Here is a 24,867-nt window from a genome sequence, read left to right as displayed (position 1 = left end):
TCCCTCTCAAAGGCCTTTTTAGTTTTGAGTTAGCGTGATCCACAGTTGGATTAACAATTTGCCCTAGGAGGATTCCCCAGGAAATTCATTCATTAAAAGAAAATCGCCAAAGCCCACCAGGCACCAGGCGTGATGAGGTCCCCGGGCAGGGGTGGCGGGAGGGGTGACCTGGGTGCCAAGCAGCACGGGGCTGCCCTCTGCCCAGTTCCGCTGCCAACAGACGGCTTCTCGTAGCATTTGTTTATCCACACGCACACGGAAGGCGGGCCTTGTGGAGGCGGCAGAGGGGGAAGTGAGTCCCCTCCCAGGACCGTCTCCCCGCCAGCCGGTCCCACTTTACGGGGCAGCTGTGGTTCCCGGTCTCTCCACGGCTCCTGTGTGCGTTTATGATCTCATTTACATGCCAGGGTTTGTTCTGTGACACAGCCTGCCTCCCACAACACGCGCCCTGCACTCCGACCCAGTTGGACGCCTCCTCACACCCAGGAGTCGTGCATCCCCCCCACCCCACCCCGGCCGGGCACTGTGTCCGCACCGTCCCCTCCGGGACTCCTGTCCCCAGGATGTCTGCTGTCAGAACCCACCAGCTTGTCCTCTGAGAGCCAGCCCTGCATCCGGGAGTGCACTCCAGCCCTCTCCAGCCGGGCGGGCCACCTCCCTCCCTCAGCTCCCGCCGCACGCCGGGGCTCTCGCAGGGAGCTGACGGCACTCTGCCTGGTGCTTGAGTTATTTTTGACCCGTGTCTCATTCCTCCTGATAAGACAATGAGCGCATTCGTGTCTTCAGCCAGTTTTTTGTGATAGCGTGTGTGTGTCAGGGATCATTCCACCTGGCCAGGAAAAAGGGCCATTTGAAGTGTGCAACTGTGTCGTTGCTAACCCGGGTCAAGTACAGTGGCACATAGTAGGCAATCAGCAGATACCTATGAATGGGAAGGCAAATGGGTGGGTGGGTGGGTGGGTGGATACGTAGATGGATGGGTGAATGGCTGGGTGAGTAGATAGGTGGGTGGGTGGGTATGTGGGTGGATGGGTGGGTGGATGGGTAGGTGGGTGAGTGGGTGGGTGGATGGGTGGGTGGATGAGTGGGTGGGTGGGTGGATGGCTGGATGAGTGGGTGGGTGGGTAGGTGGGTGGATGAAGGGGCAATCATGGGATATGTGGGACCAGGGGGTGAATTACTGGACTCTGCTCCAATCACAGGGTTGGCGGGAGGCGGTGTCATGGAGCAGGGTGGCTTGTGAGTTTATACGAAGTTTATGAAGCTTGAGGAATTTTGGCCTCGGCCAGGCTGTCAGCTGACCCTCGCCGAGGGGTGGTGGGATTTTGGAAGGGGAGTACCGACAACGCCCGGTCTCCTCGCCAGGGCCGTCTGTGTTGACAGGAATGTAAGGGTTCGTGGGCTCCGACTTCCCGGCAGTCACTGGTGCACCCCACACCTGTGGGAGCCCCGCCCGCTCTGCTCGGCAGGTGCCTGTCCCAGCCGCCCCCCAGGCCGACATGGACTGGGGTGCAGTTGGTCTCATTCCTCTGAGCCCTGCCGAGGCTGCCCCAGGCGGAGGGGGTGGGGGTATGGGGAGAGGGCCCCCAAAGGCTTCCCTCTAGGCCGCCCCACCCGCAAAGCGCAGACGCCCCCACCCATGTGGCCACCGGCTGCCCGAGGGGAGAGCCGGCCCAGAGAGAAGGGGTTAAGTGGCCTGCATTCCTCCCTCCCAGAGACGGGCCGGCTGTGGGGGCCAGAGGCTAAACTTAGAAGGCAGCTAAGGTTTCCTGGTAACAGCTGTCCTGCCCCGCAGGGAGGAGGCGCTGGGGAGACAGGCGGGCCCCTCCCCGGTGGGGCCTCGGCCCCTTCCCCCGGCTCCCTCAGTCCCCGGGAGGCCGCCCCTTGGTGTGGAGACTACTTGGGCAGCTCCGCAGTGAGTACACGCCTCTCTCCGTGTGCCCATGGGGCCCAGGACCCAGGGCGGGCAGCCGAGGGCGGCAGCTCTGTCCTGGGGGCCAGGGCCCAGCCCCGGCTGGGGCGGCTCTGGGGATTTCTCAGTCCTGAGCTGGGGGCGGGGGTTGGGGGGGTTGGGGGGCACAGTGGCTCCAGGGGCCAGCTGCCCCTGCCCCAGCGGGGACCACAGTGTGCGTGGGGGCGTGCGGGTGCCTGTATTCACGTCTTCCTGGGTCGTTCTGAACTCCCTGTATCACCCTCTGGGTGCCCCGCCGCCGCCGCCTCCCTCCTGGCACCTGCGGGAAGAGCCAGGGTGTCACTTCCTAAATCTCGAGACCCCGAGGTGGGCTCTCTGCTCGCCAGGGCGTCCCGGGGACAGTGGCTGTGCCGGATGCGCCTCGGTCTCCCCCGAGGGTCCCCTCCCCAGGAGGGTATTAGCAGGTGGTGGCCCTCCACCCCCAGCCTTACGGAGGTGACATTGCCGGCCCGCCCCCCCCACGAGGCCTCCGGCGCCGGTTCCTAAATGGCCTTTCTCCCTCACAGAGCCTGACCGGCCGTCATGGCGACCTGCAGGGACCGCGAGGAGGAGCAGGTGGTCCCCAGCGAGGAGGATGAAGTGGACGTGAGGGCGGTGCAGGCCCGGTACCTCCGCAGCCCCTCGCCCAGCCGGTGAGTGAGCCCTGCCTGGGGGTGGGGGCCAGGGAGCCCACGGCCGACCCCCAAGTTCACTGATTCAACAAACCCCCGGGGGTCCTTTCTGTGTGTGGTCCTTCCCGGAGCAGGAACAGCAGGACAGACTGCCCTGGGGCGGCGGGGGGGGGGGGGGGGGGCGGTAGTGTGAGAATCCCCGCCTGGGGTCAGCGTGTGGCGGCCGGGGGTGGGGACCGCTGGACTTGGGTGGGGCATCGGGGGCTTCCTGGGGGAGGGGATGCCGGACCTGGACCCTGAAGGGAGGGCGGGAGTCTGGCGGGTGAACCCGGAGGGCGGGTGGCGACCGCAGACTGTAAGCGGCCCCGCGGCCAGGCCCGGGGACAGAGACACTCTGATTGGTGACCAGGCTGGGTCTTTCCAACCGGCCTGCCCGGGGGCGAGTGGTGGTGAGCCCCGGGCATGTAAGCATGACAGGGCCTCCCGGGGAGTCCCCTGTACTTTATGACAATGGGGCTGGGAGGGTTCCCCGCGGGAGCGAGAGGGGCGTGAAGGCGGGCACGCAGCCCTCTCGGGCACGCACACGTGTCCCGGTGGGGCCTGGGCACTTGTGCTTTGAAACCCGGCCTTCCGTTCCCGCGTAGAGGAACCCCCAGGGCGGAGAGGGTTCAGGCGCCCGCCCGCCCCGCCCGCAGGCCTGCCCGAGGCGGCGGGATCAGCGGGCGCACCCGTGGGCAGCGCCACCCCCCTTCCACGCTCAGAAACTTCCGGAACGGGGGCCCGAGTCGTGACCCAGGAACCCAGGCTCCCGTTTATCCTGAAGGCCCTGAGTTTCTCAGTGTGCCTTCTAAAATTAGCGCGCCTCCGCAGCGAGACCAGGGGGAGAGAGCCGGGACTCGCGGCCGGCCTAAAAGCGGCCGCCGGCTCTCCGGCCTCTGCGCTCCCCGCCCCCCCGCCCCCACGCTGGGACGGCGGGCCGTCACTTCTCGTGTGGAGGGTGGGTGGTGGGGGTCCGAGCTCAACAAGGGGCGGGTGGGTTTGCCCGTACGGAGCCGTCCCGGCCGCGGTGCACCCTCCAGGCAGCTGGGGTTCACGCACCCTTTTCCCCACTTGGGGGGCACACGGGCGGCCTCCTGAGGGAGGAAGCCCCGAGTCCCCTTCCCTCCCCGGCTGCTGTGTGGAGTTCAAGGTCTCGTTTCAGGGCTTACAACACCCGAGGGCTTTGCTAAGGCTCCTGGTCTCCTTAGAAATATGATCCTTAATAGGTTTCCAAGCTACGCGGACCAGACAACTCCCTGAGTCAGAGCCGCGCCCACAGTTCTCTCCTGGCCCCGTTTCCACCCGGATTTGTTTCTTCCCTTCTGGTCTCTGCGCTTTGCCACTCGGCTTGGCAACACAGGCTTTCTGAGACAGCGGGTTTGAATGGGAAGTCGGGGTGCTGGCTGTCGTTTCCAGTGTGACTGTCGCAAGTGTCACAACAGAATGTACGGTTAGCAGTCTGATGTGGGGAGGATACAGTCACAAAATATAATCAGTGCAGAAGGAGGCAAGAAAGAAAACAGACACAGAAAATAATAACAAAATAATAAGAAAATGTAAAAAAGCATAACAAATAATAAGAAAAAGCACAAGAAAAAAGAAAACAGTAGACTTAAACTCAAATACCTGGCTACATTAAACACAAAGAGACTAAATACTACAATTAAAAGGCAATTGTCAGACTCAATGTTTTTTTTTTAAGATTTTATTTATTTATTTATTTTTAGAGAGGGAAGGGAGGGAGAGAGAGAGAGCGAGAGACAGGGAGAGAAACATCAATGTGTGGTTGCTGGGGGTCATGGCCTGCAACCCAGGCATGTGCCCTGACTGGGAATCGAACCTGCGATGCTTTGGTTCACAGCCCGCGCTCCATCCACTGAGCTACGCCAGCCAGGGCTAGACTCAATGTTTTAATGCCCTACATACTGCTTACAAGAGACGCGCCTTAAAAATAAAGACACACAACGGTTAAAAGGGTAGAAAGCTCACACCACACTGTCCCCGTTAGCACCGCTGGTGACTTCACGACTTAGTGACCCAGACCACTGTCCTGTCACAGTCACCGTCAGGAACCCAGACAAGGGACAGTGGCAGGGCTGGCCTTCTCTCCACAACGTCTGGCCTCAGCTGGAGAGAGTTGAAGCAGGCATGTCTGGGGGGTGGGGGGGACTCCACAGTGGGGCTGGTATGGTAGAGGCATCTTCACACGCTGGCACTTCCTGTTGGCCACACACGGTGACCCCTCCGTGGGGGCTTCCCCGGAGCCCGGCCGCTCAAGTCCGAGGGGATGAGACAGAAGCGCGTTGGTTCCCACGATGCAGCCTCAGAGGCTCCTGAAGGACCACAAGGTTCTGGAGCAGGGCCATCTGCGCCACCCCCACACCGGAGGAGGGTCTGGGCCCCCCTCCGAAGGGAGCAGGAGGGTGGCACACACTGTGGCCCCCGCTGGAGTCCACCAGCTGCCGCAGCCACAGATACTAACGGGGAAAACAGCCTCGGATGCTCACTGTTTATGGATATCGGACCCAGGAGACGTGGGGTGGGCGTTACTGCAGGCAGAGCGGGAAGCGCCACGATGACGGCAGGTTCGGTCCCCAGGGAGAGCTGATCCTTTCAGTGTCTGCGATCCAATAATGTCACCCCAAAATACAGAAAGCAAAACACTGGCAGAACGACATAAACCACGAAAATTTACCATCTTGGGCCAAAGCATATGTTTCACAAAACAATCTCAGCAACTGGTAGAAGGAGGCAAAACATCATTAAAAATGTGGGCGGTTTTACAACTGGCCATGCACAGCCTCGGGGCGTGCGGTGCAGCAGGGGGAACACAGCCGACGGTATCGTGCGGTAACTCTGCGTGGCCCCGGGCGGGCGCCAGACCCACCGGAGCGATCGCTGGGTAAGGCACGTGAAGCTCTCACCACTGTGCTGTGTGCCTGACACTGAGAACGTTGTGTGTCCACTGTCACTGAAAAGTCAATGTAAAAACGCATCAGCAGGAAGCGTGAGCAAAACAAGGAACGGAACGAATCTAGCCGGCATCTCTTGACCACGCACCTACCCAGCCTTGCAGAATACGCCCGCCCCTTTATCCCAGACACACGGTCTGTTTGCCGAAACGGGCCACACGCTGGGCATGGCCGACATCAACACATTTTTAACGCTTAAAATTACGCATACCGTGTTTTCCGGCCCTTTGGGACTTGAGCTAGAAACCGATAAAAACAAAAAACGTATCCTAGAAATCCAAATTAAGATGACCACTCAGTGCCACCGCCCACTCACCGCGCTATCTAAAAATCAAAGCCCAGCGATGGTGAATGTTCCGAGGATACGAAAGCAGCGCACCTCCCCCCTCCCCCTTGTTGCTGTGAGTGTGTTCATCCGGAAGACCATCACGTAGCATGGACTAAAACTAAACACGTGCCTGTCCCGTGACCCAGCGGGCTCCCTGCTGACCCACACGTAACAGAAATAAGAACCTGTGTTTCGTCCACCAGAAGAATGCTTTAGCGGCCAACAGCGACTGAGGGTGTCGAGTGTGTGAACAGCAGGAAGAGCTGTCCAATTAACAGCCGGCCGGCCGCACGGAGTCCGTGTGCATGTTTCTAATCACTGCCCTGGGCACAGGCATTTTGCTAAGTGCCTGGCGCTTCGGTGCGATGGGGCAGCTCAGAGTGCGGGCCGGGGAAGGGACTCGGGGAGACCCCACAGCTGGGGAGGAGGGCGGGTCTCCTTCCTCCGTTGCCCCTTCCTCTCTTGCCAAGTTGAAGTCCATTTCTGGCTTTGGCTTTTTGGGTCTGAATTTTTCGAGCCTCTTCAGTGTTTTAGAATACCTGGCCAGTCCGGTCAGGCCGTCCCTCGCGGTGGCGTTTCCGTCCACTGCCAGTGACCGGTGATGTTTCTTAGCGGTGCTCCGCCTGCTGCTCTGGCGGGGAGGTCCGACTGCGTGCCGGGCGCGGCGGGTGGGCGGCTGGCCTGGCGTGTCAGGCCCGGTGTCCCCAGGACACCGCGCGTCCTGTCTCTCTTTTCGATAGTTCTTTTTCCCTGGTGATCTTTCGCCTCTGCGCTTCCTCGCAGCCTGCGGACGCAGCTGGCTCAACACCCACGCGCTCCAGGTCCCTGGCTCCTCCCCTTCCTCGGAGCCTCCGCTCGGCCAGCGTGCGGGCACCTCCCTCGGAGGTGAATGAACATTCTGGGGGAGCTCAGAAACCCGTTCCTTTCCTGCAAAAGCCACATTGAGAAAAATGCCCCCTCCCGGGCCTCTGCCACGCTCCGTTGCCAGGGGCCTCCTGGAAAGGAAGCGGCCGGCCGTCGGGGGCGCTGGGTCGGAGGACCCCGTGCCGCTTCACTCTGTGTCTGAGAGCCGCCAACCAATCAGCTTGCGGCGGTGGGGCCCCCCCACCGTGCTGAGTGCAGACCTCAGTAGGACACACCGCTTGCATCCCAGCTCAGAACGCGCACACAGGGATATCCTTCCAGGGGGTGGCGCTGTTCTATGATTTTTTCTTTGTTTCCTCCCGGACGCTGGGCACGACCCGTTGGACTGGTTTGTGATTCACTCGTGGGTCACCGTCCGTGGGTTTGAAAGGCGCAGGCTTGAAGGAGGGTGACCCCCGTCTTTCGTTCTGGGACAGGAAGTTTGTCAAACTCCGCTCGCTTTGCGGGCTCCCTTTCAATCCGCCCTCCAGGCTTTCCAGCTGCCCCTTCCCGGCCCCGTGACGGGTGTGTATCGATCTGAGGTGCTCTCTGTCCCCGCCTGTTGCCCTTGGAGCTGCTCCTCAGGGTGTGAGTGCGGTCCGCTCCATCTCAGGGACGCGGGGGATGCGGGCGCAGGCGGAGGAGGTCGTAAATCAAACGGCCCGCGCGTCTTGCTGGCCTTGCAGTGGAGGCAGGGCCAGGGTGCAGGCCTGGCCCCTACCCCCTTCCTTCCTGGGTGAAGCCCCCGCTCCTCGGGCCTCCGCCCACCCCGGCCCCGGGCCTGTTGGGCCCTGCCCCTGCGGTGCCTTACAGACCGCTCAACCGTGTTGGCGGCAGAGCAGTTTCACGGCTGCTGGGTGCCGTCTCTGCTTTGGTCTCATAGAGACTCTGTGCCCCACACCCTGCACGCGGCCGCGCTCCCTGGCCTCTCGCGTTCGAGTCAGCGGCCAGGAGCAGACGTGCTGTGGGGTGGGGGGGGGGGGGGGGTCCTCCCAGAAGGGTCCTGGGCCGCGTCCTCCTGTGCCAGTCCCCGGACTGGCCGAGGGCTGAGCTGGGCTTCGCCTGTACCACCCACAATGGTGTGGGGGGGGTGCTTCTCTGTCATGTCTGTTTTCAAGTTTTAGTTTCAGACGCCCCCTGTCAAACCCACAGCCTCCCACCTTAGGTACATGCGGGAGGGAGGCTCCGTTCCCGGTGCTGGTCGCTTGAAACCGCACCCACACCACCAGGGGCCAGCACTGGGAAGGGAGAGGCCGGGCCTCGGGGTCTCGGGTGGACAGTCCCAGGCTGGGCACCCGCTGGCGCCACCTGCCGAGCCCTCCCCGGGCCTTTCCTCGCACCCCACAGGGGAGGGAGCCCCCTGCCCCTTTCCCTCTGTGCCCCAGCTTGGAGTGCGGAGTGCAGCCCAGAGAAAGCCCCCCAGGGTGCAGGGCCCTGGAGGCCGGCGGAGGGAAAGGGTGTCAACCTGTGGGAGCCAGGGGGGCTGCCTGGAGGAAGTGCCTGCTCCTCTCGCAAGAACAAGAACCCTCAGCTCACTACCTGTCAGGGTTCTGTTTGTACCTTGTCTGACATAACACTGACCCCTAATGACCCAGGCACCTGTCAATAGTGGTGTAAATGATGTTAATCCTTATAAAAAAAGAAGTAACTCCCCCTTAATAAATATGGTTGGGATGCGGATGGGACTCACATTTACATAGAAGCTGAGGCTCTGATGGGAGTTTTATGAGATGCTGGAATTTAAAACTCAGGACTGCCCCGAACCCCTGGCCCAGACGGCCCCAGGCTGCAGTCGCTTGTGGTTCCTACCCCCCGTGGAGGTGGGCGTCGGCCCCGGGTCCCGAGGAGGCTCTGGACCTCGGTGAGGAGGGAGAGCAGGGCCCGGCAGTCTCGAGAATGTCACTCCTCAGGCCTCGGAGCGGTCCGTTCCTGTCGTTTGTTGTCACTTTTGGTTACTGAGTCTCCCTGGAACGTGATGACGCAAGCCCATGACATCGCTTCGCTCCCCTTTCTGTGGGTCAGGAGTTCAGACAGAGCTGCCTGTCCGTGTCACCCACGGTGGCAGTGGGAGGGACAGGACGACGGGTGCAGGCTCCGGTCTGAGAGGCTCAGGCACGTGGTAGCTGTTGGCGGGGAGTCCGGCGGGGCCTGCTGACCGGTGGCCCTCCCAGCGTGGTGGCCGGACTCCCACCCAGCAGCCTGGGGCTTCCACAGAGAGGGACGGGAGCCAGCAAGGGAGGCTGCCCTTCAGCCCGGGTTCAGACCCCGGTGCAATGCCGCTTCCAGAATATTCTACCGGTGAAAACAGTCACGAGACCAGCCAGATTCAAGAGGAGTGGGCCAGCCTCTCTGAGTGAGGGGGAACGCAGGTCAGGCCGACCCTGGGGTGAGGGGGGCTCTCGTCCGGGAGCCAGGCCCTGCCCCGACGGTTTCACAGGGGTTAACGTCAGCGTGCACCTGAGACAGGTGCCCTGAGGTGGAGGGTGCCCTGAGAGGAGAGGTGGGTGAGGAGGGGGCGCTGGGCGTCCAGGCGGCGGGCATGGGCCTCCGCCACGTCCCTGGGCAGAAAGAAACTAGGGGGGCTGTCAGGCCGCGAGCCCCGGTCTCGTGGGAGCGAGGCAGGGGGCCGTCCCTCAGGAAGCACCGCGGCGACCTCACGTTCCGCTGGCCCCGGGCGGCAGGGGCGGTGCGGCCACGTCCCAGCGGAGTCCAGGATGCAGCTTTCTCCCGGCAGAGACGTCTCCTCCTCCGCAGCCTTGCGGGCGCCGCAAGCACCCACCGTTCTGCCGAGGCTGGGCCCTGGCGGGGATGCCGGGTGCGGCGAGCTCACCGCTCCGCAGATCCATTCGGTGCCCCTGGCCCATCCCCGCTCTGTCCCGCTCTGTTCAGCCGCAGTCAGCATGCCACGCCCGCCCACCCACCTGCCCACCTGCCCACCTGCCCAGCCACGGCTGCAACGTGTGTTTTCTAGGCACTTCCCTGTGCCGAGTCCGTGTGGGGACGGGGCACCCAGCTGGGGTGGCCCCTACCAGCTGGCTCACCCCTCCCCTCACCCCGTCGGCAGGGAACCACTGGGTCATGGGGGAGAGAAGGTCGGAGTTGGAGCAGTGCCCCCTGTGCTTGTAACTCAGCCCTGCCCCTGCCCCCCGCCCCGCCACCCCCTCCGGGCTGCAGCGCCTGGGAGCTGCCGTCTCGCGTCTTGGAGCAGGGTGATGACACCTGTTTCCGGGAGTGGTGCCAGAATCACACGCGTGGAAGGCACTCAAAAACTGTGTCCGTTCCCAGCACAATGGACGAAAGCAGACCGGGGAACGCCGTCGGCAAACTTCTAAACCCCGGCGGAAACGAAGCCCCCTGGGTTTCCCTCCACAAAATAGGTCGGTCACAAAGATCGGGAAACACGTCAACTTCACACGTTTCAGAGCAAAATGATGGCGGGCAGAGGCTGCAGCTCTGGATGAAGGTGACAGCGCCCCCCCAGTCCCCCCCACCGGCACTGCCACGCCTGGGCAGGGTGACACGGTGGGGGTTCGAGGGCCGTGGGGAGTCAGCAGGGGCAGGCAGACTGGGTGGGGGGAAGACCAGAATCTGGAGGGCCACCAAACCAGGGGCGGGGGTGTCACTGTCTCCTCGGGAGCCCTCAGCCTTGAGGCCAGCCAGCGTGACCGTGGCGGCCGAAATAGCCGGAGGTGCTTAAATAATAAAACGGTGTTGGGCAATAAAAAGGAACAAGTTATTGATTCATGCAATAGGGTGGGTGATTCTCGGATGCCTTTTGCTGAGTGCAATAAGCCGTCTCCAAAGGATTCCATTTCTGTGCGACTCCGTTTATATAACGGTCTGAGAAGGTCACGTGCACTGTGGGGACATAAAACTGGCTGGCAATGGCACAGGGACGAAGGGGCAGGGAGGGGATGGCGGTAATGGGGCAGGATGAGGGAAGTTTCGTGATAGAAAAAAAAATGGTGTCCATTAAACCTTGTCACTTTTTTTAACCTCTCCGGACCTAGGAGATGCTAAGCAGAAAAAGACCTGCATCTCACCCAGCCCTGGAAAAGAGGGGGCCCCACCGGAGGAGGACACCGACCCCTATAGGGTCATCCTAACTCTGTCCCGCCTGAGACTCGCCAGGTCCCCCCAAGGCCCCTGGGTTGGCTCTGCTGAACTCTTTCCAGGAAACGGCCCCCATGTTCATTTGCCTCAGCTGCTGCATCCCGTCCTGGCCCAGGCGGGCTCTGGGGGTCCAAGGTCCCTGCAGCACGGCTCCCCATTGCCCTGGCGATGCGCCTGCCCTGCATTCTCAGCCCCTCCTTTATAAGCAGGCCCTGGGGCACCTGGGGCATCCGGGGCACCCAGCCGCCAGCCCAGTGGAACCCGGGCGGGGTGGGGGCAGACACAGGCTCAGTATTGACAACAGAAGAACAGGGGACAAGAGGAAAACCGGAGCGGCAGGACCACCAAGGGTGGGGACGCAGTAGAGACGGTCATGCCACATTGGGGGAGTCCCCTTAACCAGAGACGTGCCTTCCACAGCCTCGATGCCCTCATCTCCGGTCTGAGCACGGCTGGACCGCTGACCCGCACCCCCAGCCCTCCGCCCACTCGGGCTCCTGGGAAGGCACTCCCTCCATGTCTCCTGGCTGCTCACTGTGGCTGAGCCCGGGGCCGGGTTTCCCATGTAGGAGGGGCCCCTCCCTCTCAGGCTCATCTCGTCTCTTTTCTCAGGTGCTCCGTGGTCTCGGAGGCCGACACCGAGAGCATCTTCATGGAGCCCATCCACCTGTCCTCGGCCGTGGCGGCCAAATGCATCATCAGAGAAGGTAATGCTGTCAGAAGCCAGGCGGGAGTCCCCCTTTGAGGAACCGGGAGCCAAAGGAGCAGGAGGAGACCGAGGCTCACTGAAGGGGGCGGGTTTATGGGGAACCCCAGCTCCTCCCCCCTGTTGTCTGAAAGGCCCGGGCGCTGTCCTGGCGGCTGCCGCCCGGCCAAGGCACAGGCCCGAGAAGCACAGGCGTGGACGCCGGGGCCGGGAGTGGGCGGGGCCCGCAGTAAACACGTCAACTGCACGTGATCCAGCGGAAATGACCGCGGCGGGGTCCGCTCTCCCAGGGTGGCTGCGCTTCCTGAGAAAGGGGGCCGGACCCGCCGCAGAGGGCGCTGTCAGGAGAGAAGGCCGCTGGCTCCTTGGGCAGCCGCCTCTCCTCCACACGGGGCTCTGGGGGAGCTGTGAGTGCGACTCAGACCTGGGCCGAGGGCCCTGGTCTAAGAAATCGTCGGCCGGCTTTAGGGAACTGGGGCGGGGGGGGTCGAGGGAAGCCGGTGTCCCCTCCCCGGCACGGCCGCTGGTCGGGACCGCACGGGTGCAGGAGTCCTTCCGGCAGACTCCACCGGCAGTGCAGCCCACGCTGGGCGGGAGCCCTGGCTGCACACTGGCCGAGCGAGGGCTGTCCCCGGGGGCCGGGAGGCCGTGGGGTCCCCGCTCTGACGCGGACGCTCCTGTCCCCCCAGAACTGAAGCCGCGGGGGCCGAAGGCCGCGGCCGAGTGCCCGGGCATGCTGGAGTCCGCCGAGCAGCTGCTGGTGGAGGACCTGTACAACCGCGTGCGGGAGAAGATGGACGACCGCAGCCTATACAACACGCCCTGCGTCCTGGACCTGCAGCGGGCGCTGCTCCGGGACCGCCAGGAGGCGCCCTGGAACGAGGTGGACGAGGTCTGGCCCGGCGTCTTCATAGCGGAGAAGTGAGTCTGACAGCCGGGCCCCGCCCCTTTGTCCTGGCCCTCTGGGGAGCGCCCCGGCGAGGGGACAGCCCCCTGAGTCCACACACGTCACACACCCAGGAGCTCCATCCAGAAAACCGATGCTGCCTGGCCGCCCACCCAGCCCCCAGCTCGGAGAAAGGCCCCCACCCACCTACCTGCACCCAGAGATGCCCTCACCTCCAGGGCCACGGGGCATGGTGCTGGCACGATTGCCCCCGACTCTCTGCCCCTACTCCCCGGGGCTCTCTATCGTAGCCTTGCCCCCCCACCCCCCCCGCGCCCTCTCTGGGACTCCTTCCCGCCCAGAGCCTTGCCAGCACGACCTGCTGACACCATTGTCCCCGACACCCACTCAGAGCCATGGATGATGGAGACTTTCTACGTGCATTTACCAGCGCGTGAAAAGGCTCACAGTGCAGCCAGAAGAGAGTTAGGTTGCACGGCAGCACAGACACTGGGCGGTGCTGTGTCACGTGTGGGTGTGCGTGCATGTGCGTGTGCATGCGTGTGCAGCTTCCTCAGAGGGCACAGATTCGAACCAGACGTGATAACATGTTAATGGGGCTTCTCGCCAGGAGGGGGTCCCGCCTCTGGTTTTTATTTTCTTCTTTAGGTTTCTCTTGAAAGGCACAGGTTTCCCAGCGTAAATGTGCATTGTTGCTACCATCAGAGAAAAGCCTTATTTTAGGAAGTTTGTCAGTGGTTTCCAGAACACACACCCCAAAGCATCTCGCTCACGTCCCGGTCCTTCGGGGTCCTGCCGGGGCGTCAGTGGAGCCAGAGGCCGGTTTGTGCACCTGAGTGTTGCTGGTCCGTCAGTCGATGGACCAGGAGAGGGTCTCCCCGTGTAACTGGCCGTCTGTCTAGGAGCAAAGGCCTCCCCCTGGGGCCCCAGGGGGCAGCAGGGAAACTGGCTGTGGACGGTGGGTCTTGTTCTGCACCACGGAGTGGTCCGTTGCCCAGAACCTGGTGGCCAGAGCCGGCGCCAAGCCCCAGGGGACTGGTCATCAGCACCGTGGATGCAGACTCACTGGCGTCGAGGGCTGCAGGGACACCAGGGGTCTGCAGACGGCCCAGCCAGAGGCCTCTGCTCCGTCTCAGGCCGCGCCACGCTGGGGCCTCCTCAGACTCTGCTCTCCGTTCTGCTGCGGCCAGAGGGCTCTGAGCTGGACCCCTGTCCCTGGGTCGTGTGCCTCCTTCTCCGGCCAGCCTCGGGAAGCCACCGGAGCTGTCTGCGGCGTTTTTACAGCCTTCCAACGGGAACGAGAGTAGTATCTCGTCCACCTCGTCTGAGTGTTATTAGGATAAAATAAAGCAACGCGTGGGAGAGGGTCCGGGAGACAGAGCGTCTGGACCACCTGAGCGCGCCTCACGGGGTATCGCCTTCGTCTGCCCCTTACGCGTCTCGGGGCGAGTCTCCTCCCACGGCCCGCGACTCGACCTCGACAGCTCCGGGCCTTTCAGAGTTTCCTCCCACATCCGCCTCGTTCTCTTCTTCGCCCTGCCCTCCCCGGCCAGCTCCCGCGTCTTCTCTTGTTTGCCGGGACCAAGTCACTTGTCCCTTTTTATAACCGTCCCCGACCCGCGGGGGAGCAGGGAAGGAGGCCCTCAGCGCTGTGGCCGCCCGGCCCGGCCGAGCTGACCCCTCTCTCCGTGCCACGCGCCTTTCTGGTTCCCGTCTGGCGAATTAAACAGAACTCCCCGCCCCTCTGTCCCCAGGAGCGTGGCCGTGAACAAGAGCAGGCTGAAGAGGCTGGGCGTCACCCACATCCTGAACGCCGCGCACGGCACCGGCGTGTACACGGGGCCCGAGTTCTACTCGGGCCTGGACATCCAGTACCTGGGGCTGGAGGTGGACGACTTCCCCGAGGTGGACATCTCCCGGCACTTCCGGAAGGCCGCCGAGTTCCTGGACGAGGCGCTGCTGACCTACCGAGGTGAGCGGCGGGGGGCGGGGGCTGGGGGCGCCTGCACTGAGCAGCTAGCCCCCAGCCTGGTGGCGGGAGAAGCAAGGTGGCCGTGTTGTGAAGAAGACCTCCCGATCGTCTGCCACGTGGACTGGGGTCATCTGTCCTCAGAAGGTCGTCGTCCTGTTGTAAGAAGGGGGGGCAGCAAAGGACCATCGTGGGCCCAGTAGGTGCAGACTGAGGAGCCTGCCGGTGTCGGCTGCTGCTGCTCCCGGCCTGGGGACGGGGACGGGGGTGGTGGACACACACAGAGCCGCTGGCCTTCTCCTCTCCCTCGGCAGCGAGGGTGGAGAAACGGACAGGAGAAGAGAAAGAAGAACGTGAGACACTCTGGTGAGGCAGAGTGCATGCCCGGGTGGCGTGTCAGAGTGACGGGCCAGCCCCTGCAGCGGCAGGTTGGGGGGGGGGGCGGTGTGAGCTGAGTGACGTGGGGGGGGGGCGCCTGGCCAAGGACAGTGCCGGAGCCAAGGCCCCCGGGGGGTAAGCTTGTTCGGGAGCCCTCCCGGGGGCGGGGGGGTCAGTGTACAGGGGCCCCGCGTGCAGGAAGGTGAAGGCCAAGGTCAGGGGTTGGGAAAGGACTTGATGAAGGTCACCTCTTAGAGTCAGGAGGCTCCAGCTCCGGAGGCCGGGCAGGTGGGAGCGGGAGGGGAGCGGTGCCGGGGCCCCAAGGGAGCCCACAGGAGACCCACCTGCGGGGTGTTGCCCACATGGCTCCAGGCACGGGGCACAGGGAGAGCTCAGGGTTGGTGCTTGGGCCTGGCAGTGGGGGGAGGGGAGGTGTCGGGACTCGTTGCGCTCTCTCTGTCCCTCGGGGCTCCGGGCCATGCCGTGTACCCCTGGGACTCCAGGGACCTTATCTAGAGACCAAAGGCAAGAGATGGATCCTCCTAAAATTGCTGTAGGATTAAAAGGTTAAAGATGCATGTGTGAGAACATGAAAAGAGGTTTGAATGTTGATTGGAAGACTCAGAACAGCCAGGAAAATAAAAATAACGTTTAGCAAAGAATGTAATAGTGATCTTCGCAAAGGTTTCACGTGACAGGCCTGGTTCACACAGATGTGCTCAGCACCAACCCAGGGTGTTGGGGGGGGGGGCCCCGAGTGCCTGTCACAGAGAGCCATGCTCTGTCCTAGCAGGTGCAGAAGTTTCCGAAATATTAGAGTGATCTAATAAACATGAAGTGAGGTGCGTGTGGGTGGTGTGTGTATACATGTGAGTATGTGTGTGGTGTGTGTGCACGTACACAGGAGTGTGCGTGGTGTGTGCGGTACTGAGCTCCCCATCACTGGAGACACCCTGCAGAGCCCGGATGGTGGGCGATCCGGCCCCGAGGACGTGGCAAAGGGAATCCTTCAGTTTCGCCTGTGCTTTTCCGTGCTTTCCAGCCTGGAGATCCCACATCTCTGGGATTCACGCTCCTTGGCCTCATTTTTTCTTTCTCCCCTACCCCCCCCCCACACCGCCCCCACTCTTGTATCTCCCCTCCTCCGAGGCCCGGTGTGGTGGGCGGGGAGAGACAAGCAGTGCCCTCTAGCGTCTCTAAAGCAGGGACAGCGGTCCGACCCTTCCCCTGCTCTCTCCCTGCGCCCTGCCCGGCTTCTGACAGCCCAGAAAATGTCCTCTTGGACACAGGGTGCACCCCCCCCCCCAGCTCCGTCCGACATCTGGGACGGGCAGGGCTGGGCCTGTCTGTGGAGGGAGACCAGAAGCCGGGTCAACACGGGACGCCCGGCCATTCAAATGGTGCTTATAAGAAGGCCACCCGGGGGGTCGTTGCCGCCCCGTGACACGTGTCTCCCCCCCAGGGAAAGTCCTGGTGAGCAGCGAGATGGGCGTCAGCCGCTCGGCCGTGCTCGTGGTGGCCTACCTGATGATCTTCCACCACATGGCCGTGCTGCAGGCCCTGCTGACCGTGCGGAAGAAGCGGGCCATCTACCCCAACGACGGCTTCCTGAGGCAGCTGCGGGAGCTCAACGAGAAGCTGATGGAGGAGAGGGACGAGGACTTCGGCCAGGAGGGGGACTCGCGTGAGGCGGAGGAGGGCGAACATGCGGGGAGCCCCGTCGGGGCCGGAGTGCAGGGCCTCACCGTGGAGGAGGTGGACGATGCCACCAGCCACCTGAGTGGCTCCTCCCTGGGGAGGGCCAGCCTGGCCTCCAAGCCCCTCCCCCTCATCGACGAAGAGGAGGAGGAGAAACTGTACGAGCAGTGGAAGAAGGAGCAGGGCGTCCCCACGGGCACGGGCACGGCCCCCCGGGGCGGGGATGGCAGGGGCTCAGCCCAGGGTGGGGAGGAGCCCGAGGACCAGGACCTGGAGAGGATCATCCGGGAGTGGCAGAGCCGCAACGAGAGGTACCAGGCGGAAGGGCACCGGAGGTGGGAGCGGGAGGAGGAAGAGAAGGAGGAGGTGGAGACAGAGGAGGGAGAGGCCAGCTCCCAGGTGGGGAGCAGGCGCAGGCGGACCCTGAGCGAGAGCAGCACCATGGAGAGCGTGAGCAGCCGCGACAGGCGGATCCTGTCGCAGCAGCTGGAGGGCGGCCGCCAGCATGGGGGTGGCCGGCGCCGCTGCGACTCCACGTCCACGGAGAGCACCTGGGACATGTGGAACCAGAGGCTGCTGGAGATTGAGGAGGAGGCTTCCCGGAGGTACCGCTCCCGGAGCCGGAGAGAGGAGGTGGACGCCGGCTCGGAGGCGGGGAGCAGGGCGCGAGAGGATGACGAGGAGAGCGTGCTGTCCGAGGCCAGCTCCTTCTACAACTTCTGTAGCCGGAACAAGGAGCGGCTCACCGCGCTGGAGAGGTGGAAGGTCAAGAGGATCCAGTTCGGGTTTCACAGGAGGGACTCGGAGGCGGGAGACGGCGGCGGTGAGCAAGGCACAGAGGGGGCCGTGCAGGAGAGGCGCGCGTCCGACGTCAGCCTGACCGCCTACCAGGCCTGGAAGCTGAAACACCAGCAGAAGGTGGGCAGCGAGAACAAGGAGGAGGTGGCCGAGCTCAGCCAGGGCGAGGCCTCTCTGTCGGCCAAGAAGAGGCAGCGGAGGCTGGAGCTGCTGGAGAGGAGCAGGCAGACGCTGGAGGAGAGCCAGTCGCTGGGCAGCTGGGAGGCCGGCAGCGCGGCGGCCACCGGCAGCATCCCCCTGTCTGCCTTCTGGTCGGCAGCCCCCTCGGTCAGCGCCGACGGGGACACGGCGTCGGTGCTCAGCACCCAGAGCCTCGGCGCGTGCCCGTCTCGGGCCGTGAGCAGCGCAGGCGGGTGCCCGGCCTCCGCCCCCGCCACGCCGCTGCCCGACCTGCCCGTGGGGCCCGGAGACACCATTTCCATCGCCAGCATCCAGAACTGGATCGCCAACGTGGTCAGCGAGACTCTCGCCCAGAAGCAAAATGAGCTGCTGCTGCTGTCCCGAGCCCCGTCCGCGGCGAGCGACAGGGCGGCCCCTGCAGCCGGCCGCCCGGGGGACGACCAGGTGTCCACGCTCAGCGTACAGAGCGCCTCCTCCGTGGGCCTCCCCCCTCCGAGCCACGCACGACCCAGCCCCGACACGCAGTCCGTGCTGTCCGATCACAGCGTGCTGGGCTCCGGGGCCAGGGGCGCGGGCAGCGGCGTGAGGGGGACCAGCAAGCCTGCCTACAGCCTCTTCGCCGACCACGTCAACCTGAAGGAGCTCGGCCAGAAGGAGAGGGAGATGCAGGCGGAGCTGAGGGAGAAGATGTCCGAGTACAAGGTGGAGAAGCTGGCCTGTGACCACAAGCGCAGCCACCTCTTCAAGAAGAAGAAGAAGGTCCGGGAAGAGGAGGACGGGGGCATGGGGGACAGGGACGAGGACGCGGACAGCGCCATAGGCAGCTTCCAGCATTCTTCCCGCGGGGGCTCCCAAAAACCGGACACGGACGCCGGCTCCTCCCTGGACGCCTCCGACCGCTACGGCAGTGGCGGCGGCAGAGGGGCCGGCGGCGAGAGGGACAGCAGTGTCACTAGGTGGCTCAGCGGCCTCGGGACAGAGGGACGGTCTTCTCCCCAGAGCGACTGGTCTGGAAGCTCGCGGGGGAAGCACGCCAGGTCGTCGCTGCTCCGGGAGACCGAGTCCAAATCCTCCCGGTACAAGTTCTCCGAGTCGCGCTCGGGGGAGCAAGACACCGCCTACCAGGCGGCCGATGGCAGCGCCGTGAGAAGCACTTCGCGCTTCTCCTCCTCCTCCTCCAGGGAGGGCAGGGAGACGCACCGGTTCTCCAGGGCCCTGTTCAGCGAGGCCTCCAGCTCCCCGGAGGCCAGCCCGGAGCCCTCCGCGGGGGAAGAGTCCCCGGAGCCCCGGCGTGCGCCCTGGGCCAGGCCCAGGGACTGGGAGGACGTGGAAGAGTCGTGCAAAGCAGACTTCTCCGAGTTCGGTGCCAAGAGGAAGTTCACACAGAGCTTCGTGCGGTCCGAAGAGGAGGGGGAGAGAGAGAGGACGGAGCGCAGGGAAGAAGGCAGGTTTGCTTCTGGGCGGCGGGCCCGGTGCCGGCGAAGCGCGGCCGGGGAGGAGGAGGAAGAAATGGACGACGAGGCCGTCATCGAGGCCTGGAGGCGCCGGCAGGAGGAGACCAGGACCAAGCTGCAGAGGAGGAGGGAGAATCCGCGGGGAGGTAGCCCCGGGGGGGACTGAGGACGCGGGGCACGGGGCACACGGTGCCCCTGCCCATCCAGCGACTAGGGTGTACACAGGCCCGTGGAAGGGGCAGAGCTGAAGTAAGGGGTCCCAGGCAGAGGGCGGAGGGGCGGAGAGCCACGGGGGCGGGTGCTAAAGGCGGGGCCAGCTGACACCGTTTCCTAGCTTCACTTGGGCAGCGAACAGGGTCAAGCACGGACTGAAGCGGTGAGGCGGAGCGCTCACCAGGGCGCAGGAGCTGGTAGGAGGGCCCAGCCCCGGGCTGGGAGGCTGCGAGTGCGGGGCGCGCTCTGGGCGGCGGTGTTCCAGCGGGACCCGGAAACCCACCCGCGGCGAGTCTCCCTGCCCGGCGATGCTGTGTTCTGGTTGTTTCTCTTTAATGTTTCGGATCTGCATTAAACTAGCATGTTGTCCAAGGTGTCTTCCTCATTCTGGTCACTTTTAGCTCTTGGGATGTCGGGGCAAACTGTTACACACACACAGCTGAGTTATCACGAGCCGGCTTCCCCTGGCCCCACACAGCACCGTCCTCATCGCGTCATTACACGTGACGACGCCTTTTGTGTCGGCGGGAAGACACCGGGAAGACCCTTGAGAGTAACAGCGGGAACTGGGGGAAGAGAGGACAGACTTTATTTGTTATTTTTAATATGTTTATTGATTTTAGAGAGAGGAAGGTTAACAAAAGAATGAGAAACATTGACTGGTTGCCTCCATACACACTGCGGCTGGGGGTTTAACCCACAACCTTTTGGGACGATGCTCCAACCAACGGAGCCACCCGGCCAGGGCGAGAGCGGGGATTCCATCTTGGCCGTGGTGGGGAGAGACGGGTAAAGGGAGGGCCCCTCCGGGAAGGCGCCAGCAAGCCGTGGGGAGAGAGGCAGGAAGCCCCTACTGGGAGAGGGAGCCGCAGTTTTGGGAGACCCTGTGGCCCTCCTTGCTTGTTCCTCCAGGGGTCACTGCCGAGTGCGGAGGGCCATTCCCTCAGTTCCTCCCGGTGCTCTGGGTGGGCTGGGCTGTGAGGCCGCTACCCTGCAACCCCAAGCCTTGCCCGTCCCTCCAGAGCACGGGCTGGGTCGCTGGGGCAGGCGGGCACGAGGTGAGCATCCCAGGCCTGGGTCCTTACAGGGCTCCAAGACCTCCTGACCAATCGGAGCACTGGGCAGGGCGTGGGGGCGGGGCCAGGGCCAGCTCGCTCTCCTCTGGGGTTTGGGTCTCCTGCTGGGGACTCGCCGGGGCCACACCCGACCGACCGCACTGCAGCAGGTAGCAGAGCCTGTGGTCGGAGAGCGGAGAACAGATCTGGGGGGAGCACGGCCAGCACGAGGGGGACGCAGTAACGCGGAAGAAGGACCGGCGCCACGGAGCCGCTCCTCTGACCTCGCTCTCAGCGACGGAGAACGCGGCGCGCCCTGCACAGGGTCTGCCCACTCCCGGGAGTTAACTGACGGTTGCAGCGGGGCTTGAGCTACGAGTAGGGTCAGCGATCTTGTCTTTCAGGAAAGAAATAGGCCTCTGCCCACTCCTGAGTTATGTAAGGCGTTCCCTGGAGAAGCCCCCCTCCCCCAACGAGGGGAGAATGGTGCTCAGAAAGGGGCCCCCAAGAGCCGATGTTCTGTACAGAATTCTGGGGCGGGGTGTGTGCATGTGCGTGTGCGTGAGTGTGTGGGGGAGAGAGAGAGGACAGGAGCGAGTGAGAACCTCCTGGGGAGGCCGTGGAAGACGAGATCCTGGAGGGAAAGTCCGGATGCACCGGCTGGGAAGAATCAAGGCCATTGGAAGGATGCCGGCAGGGAACAGGGCCCACCCAAGTGAGGTAACTCCGTCCAAATGAGGGCAACCCAAAGGGGCGATTCTGTTCACAGAGGTGTGGGCAGACGCCGACCGGGCCCCAGCGAGGGCCTCCTTCCCTCCGAGGAAGAGGCCAAGGCGGGCGCTGTGCTGGGCCCTGCGGACAGGTCCAGTGTGCTTGGCCGTCCTGCAGGAACCGAGACCCCCGTCCGGGAGCCCACCCGAGGGGAGCCCACACAGGACGGGACCGGCAGACACGGTCACCCTGTGCTGGCCTCCTGTCCGACTCTCACAGGTGCACACGGTCCCCTGGGTCGGCCTCACGGGCACAGAGGAGGGCAGGGACCATGGCCGTGTCGCTCTGCCAGGGCACAGGAAAGTGACCCCACGGCCAGGGCCAAATCTCAGGCCGGCACCTAGTGAGCCACGACATGCCATCGGTGACTCGGGGTTTGGAGACCACTGGCGTTGGGAACACCACCGGGAGGGGGCGAGTGAACATCTCTGGACTCCCCAACTCACTTGTCCCCGGGCCAGCTGGGGAGAGTTACCAGCCCAGGGCCAGTAAGTAGCAAACCCAGCCGCCACCTGCCTTCACGCCTTCTCTATACATAGTCGCTTGTGTGAGAAAACTCTTCCGTACAAATTGATTCCTAAGTGTGGGACTGGCTACTCCTGGGCGTCTCCACTCAGGACTCCTGTTTCAACACACCATCAGTTTTCTGGGGCCATTTCTGGGGCCAGCCCACCCTCCGCCCTGCTGGATCCGCAGGAGCCCCGCCCCAGACCACCCCTCAGCCATGCTCCCTGCGGCCCTGCTGACCCACGCAACTCGGTCTCAAAGCCAGGGTGCCCACCCCCACGTCACAGATGGGGGGACTGAGAGTTAGATGTTGCGTCCCGAATCACAGCGGGAGCAGGTGAGCACACACCTGGACCTGGGCGTGTCTGCAGCTAGAGCTGCTTTCTGCACTGCCACCACCTTGCCTTTGAGAGCCATCTGTGCTGGGGGGGGCAGGTTGGGGGGCTGTGGGCGGGGGCGGCTGCGGGGCCATGGACGGATTGGCCATCCAGAAGATCCAGTGCCGGAATAAGGCCAGGCTCCGGCTGGCTGCCCCGCTCCCCCGAGTCAGCTGCTCACTGACAAACGGTCCAGGGCAGGAGTGAGGGAGAGAGGACAAGCCCAGGCCCCCGGGGACTGCGTGAAACCTGACCTTTACTTAAAGGACGGGATGCTTAAGGAGGGGAAGATGTCCGAACTCGCTCTTTTCCCGACTCCCGGGGGGAGCCCTTCATTCCGGGGAGTCACAGTGTCCTTGCGTCTTTGGGCGGCTTTCTCCTTTCAGCACTGCGAGGCACCTGGAGCCGTGTGGCTCTTGCTGGCTGCTGGGGAGATGGCGCAGGGCTGGAGGGCATGTGTGTGCGTGTATGCGTGTGTGTGTGTGAGAGAGAGACAGAGAGACAGAGAGAGAGAGACTGGGCAGTTCTCTCACCCTCAGTCTCTCAAGCGGAAGGGAAATTGTTCCCTGGTTGATGACCGTGCTTGCGGTCAGGATGAGTGAGGACTCCCGCCCGCACGGAGACACACCGGCCTAACACCAGCCCAGCTCTCCAGACCCGAGTCACATTCTCTTTATTTTATTTTATTTTATTTTATTTTATTTGTAAAAAGATTTTATTTATTTATTTTTAGAGGTGGGAAGGGAGGGAGAAAGAGAGAGAGAGAGAAACATCAATGTGTGGTTGCCTCTCGTGTGGCCCCCACTGGGGACCTGGCCCACAACCCAGGCATGTGCCCTGACTGGGAATCGAACCAGCGATGCCTTGGTCCGCAGCCCACGCTCAATCCACTGAGCTACGCCAGCCAGGGCTACGCTCTCTTTATAATCGAGGACGGTGGGGACCTGCCACGGATGGTCTCCCGCCTCCGCTCCGTCCACGCGTCCCTGCTTTCATTCCCCGAGCGTCTGTGGAGCCCTTCCGGGGCACGGGCCTCGCTCCGGGCGCTGCAAACGCACACAGATGAAACGCGGCGACGGCGTCTCCCTCTGAGGAGTCTGAATGCAGGCCGTGCGTCCGGGAACAAAGAACGGCACTTCAGAGCCGGGAGCGCCTTTGGCTTGAAATCCCAGCCTTGGACGCTTTCCTTTGAGTTAAGGCACCGGCCGCAGTTAAAAGGTCTGTGAACGAGAGAGGGCTCAGTGGCACGGATTAGCCGACGCCCCTTGGAAATGGGACAGGCGCCGAGAAAGTGCGTTTTGATGAGGAATATCAAAAGGTGCGGGCACCGCAACTCAAGTCAAAGGAAGAGCCATGGCAAGGTGAGGCCGTGTGCAAATCACGGGGAGGCCCCCCTCCCCCTCCTTCTTGCCTGTTATTTTAAGCCTCAAGACCTACGGCTCCGAGCGGCCGTGAATCACAACACGGAGCACAGCCCCCAGTGGACACGCCGGCCGTCCGCTGCAGAATTGTGAAAAGCCGAGGGTCAGCGGTTCGGCCAGGCTGACCAAGGCCTTTTATTCAACCGTGACGGTTACGGAGTTTTCGGTGATACGTTCACCGGACACAAAAATAGCGACTTTGCTATGATTGTACACTGAGAGATTTTTTAAAAATTGCACTTACGTCGTGAAATATTTCCCCCACCCCGTGATACTAATAATACGAGCGAGGCACGCTAAACTCTGACCTCGCCGGCTGGACTGCCAGTCGGACCTCAGCTGGAGACCGACTTCCGTCAGGTGAGAGCCGTGTCCCAGTGACAGTCGGCCACCGTGTCCCCACGGGGACCCCTCCCCCATTCTTGTCCAGATGTGGGGCAGAGCCAGCTCCGGAAGGCAGGGGAGCCGGACGATTCGGTTCCATGGAGAGCGTTCAGACGCTCCTTCCTCCTGGCCTGTGCAGGGTCATCTCACTGACTTGCCGTCTGTGGACGGTGGCGGTCACGCTGTGTTTATTTCATGACAATAAAGTCGCCCCACGAGTAAGGAAATGGCACAATCGAATGACATCAGACACTGTACTTCCATGGTTGCTGCTGTTGTTAAATAAAATGACATTTTCCCACGTCTGACGCTCTAAGTCTGTTTTCAGAAGCCCCTCCCTTGACTCCCCCCCCAACCGGAGACTCTGGGGCACCGGCTACACCCCAAGCTGTGCCTGCAGCGCCCCCTCCCCACTGCACAGTCTCCTTGGCCTCCAGAGCCCGTACTCCCCCAGCTCCGTAGGCCCCTCAGGGGCTGGAGCGGCGCCTGCAGCTTTCCTGACCCCGCAATCCCAGGGCTGGGCGGCAGCCGGAAGGGGGCCTCTCCATCGCCCCTCCTCGCACGGAGGTGACTGGCTCAGCCTCCGAGAACTAGGAAACGCAGAGCAGGAAATCCACCTTAAACTCGGACCCTCGAACCCACAGCTGCCCCACTGCGCCCTCTGACTGGTTTCAGTTCTAGATCCAAAGCCAGCTGTGCAGGCATTTCAGCTTGTTAACTGAAAACGTGACCAATAATGAGAATGTAAATGTGCCTCTTGCAACATTTTTTTTTAGGGCTATGGGTCAGCAACATGGATTTCCACATTTTTTCACTTCTCGTTTCACCTTCTAGCCATGAGCAACTTTCTAGAAAATGATCAGTTTCTTCGGGGTCAATTCTTAGAATTTCCTCGTTCAAGGAAATTCTGCTTTTCTACAAGAATACGCTTAACATGTCTAAGCGACACTCCCTTCCCCCAGCCTTTTTGGGGACGGCCATTTCTCTTTGCCATGTTTTGCGGGTGGGCTTCAGCGTGGAAGAGAGGGATGAACCGAAGGTCCCGTAAACACGAGTGTCGGCCCCATCAGATGTGACTGCTGCCCGTGGTCACCCAGGGGTCTAACCCCAT

The 24,867-nt window shown here is 63.0% G+C and overlaps 1 protein-coding gene across 1 annotated transcript; it reads left to right on the top strand.

The window, feature by feature from the left end:
• The first annotated feature begins 1,805 nt into the window (after positions 1-1,805).
• On the top strand, positions 1,806-19,601 carry STYXL2 (serine/threonine/tyrosine interacting like 2). Its single transcript, XM_028531055.2, has 6 exons — positions 1,806-1,915; positions 2,479-2,604; positions 11,551-11,645; positions 12,334-12,565; positions 14,306-14,523; positions 16,361-19,601. The coding sequence occupies exons 2-6, from the start codon at positions 2,495-2,497 to the stop codon at positions 19,192-19,194; spliced, it is 3,489 nt and encodes a 1,162-aa protein (XP_028386856.1). The 5' UTR covers positions 1,806-1,915; positions 2,479-2,494; the 3' UTR covers positions 19,195-19,601.
• The last annotated feature ends 5,266 nt before the right edge of the window (positions 19,602-24,867 follow it).

The sequence above is a fragment of the Phyllostomus discolor genome, chromosome 14, assembly GCF_004126475.2.
Source record: "Phyllostomus discolor isolate MPI-MPIP mPhyDis1 chromosome 14, mPhyDis1.pri.v3, whole genome shotgun sequence".
NCBI classification, from domain to species: Eukaryota; Metazoa; Chordata; class Mammalia; order Chiroptera; family Phyllostomidae; genus Phyllostomus; species Phyllostomus discolor.
Note: the sequence above shows the minus strand (reverse complement) of the source record. Positions and strands in the feature narration are given on the sequence as shown.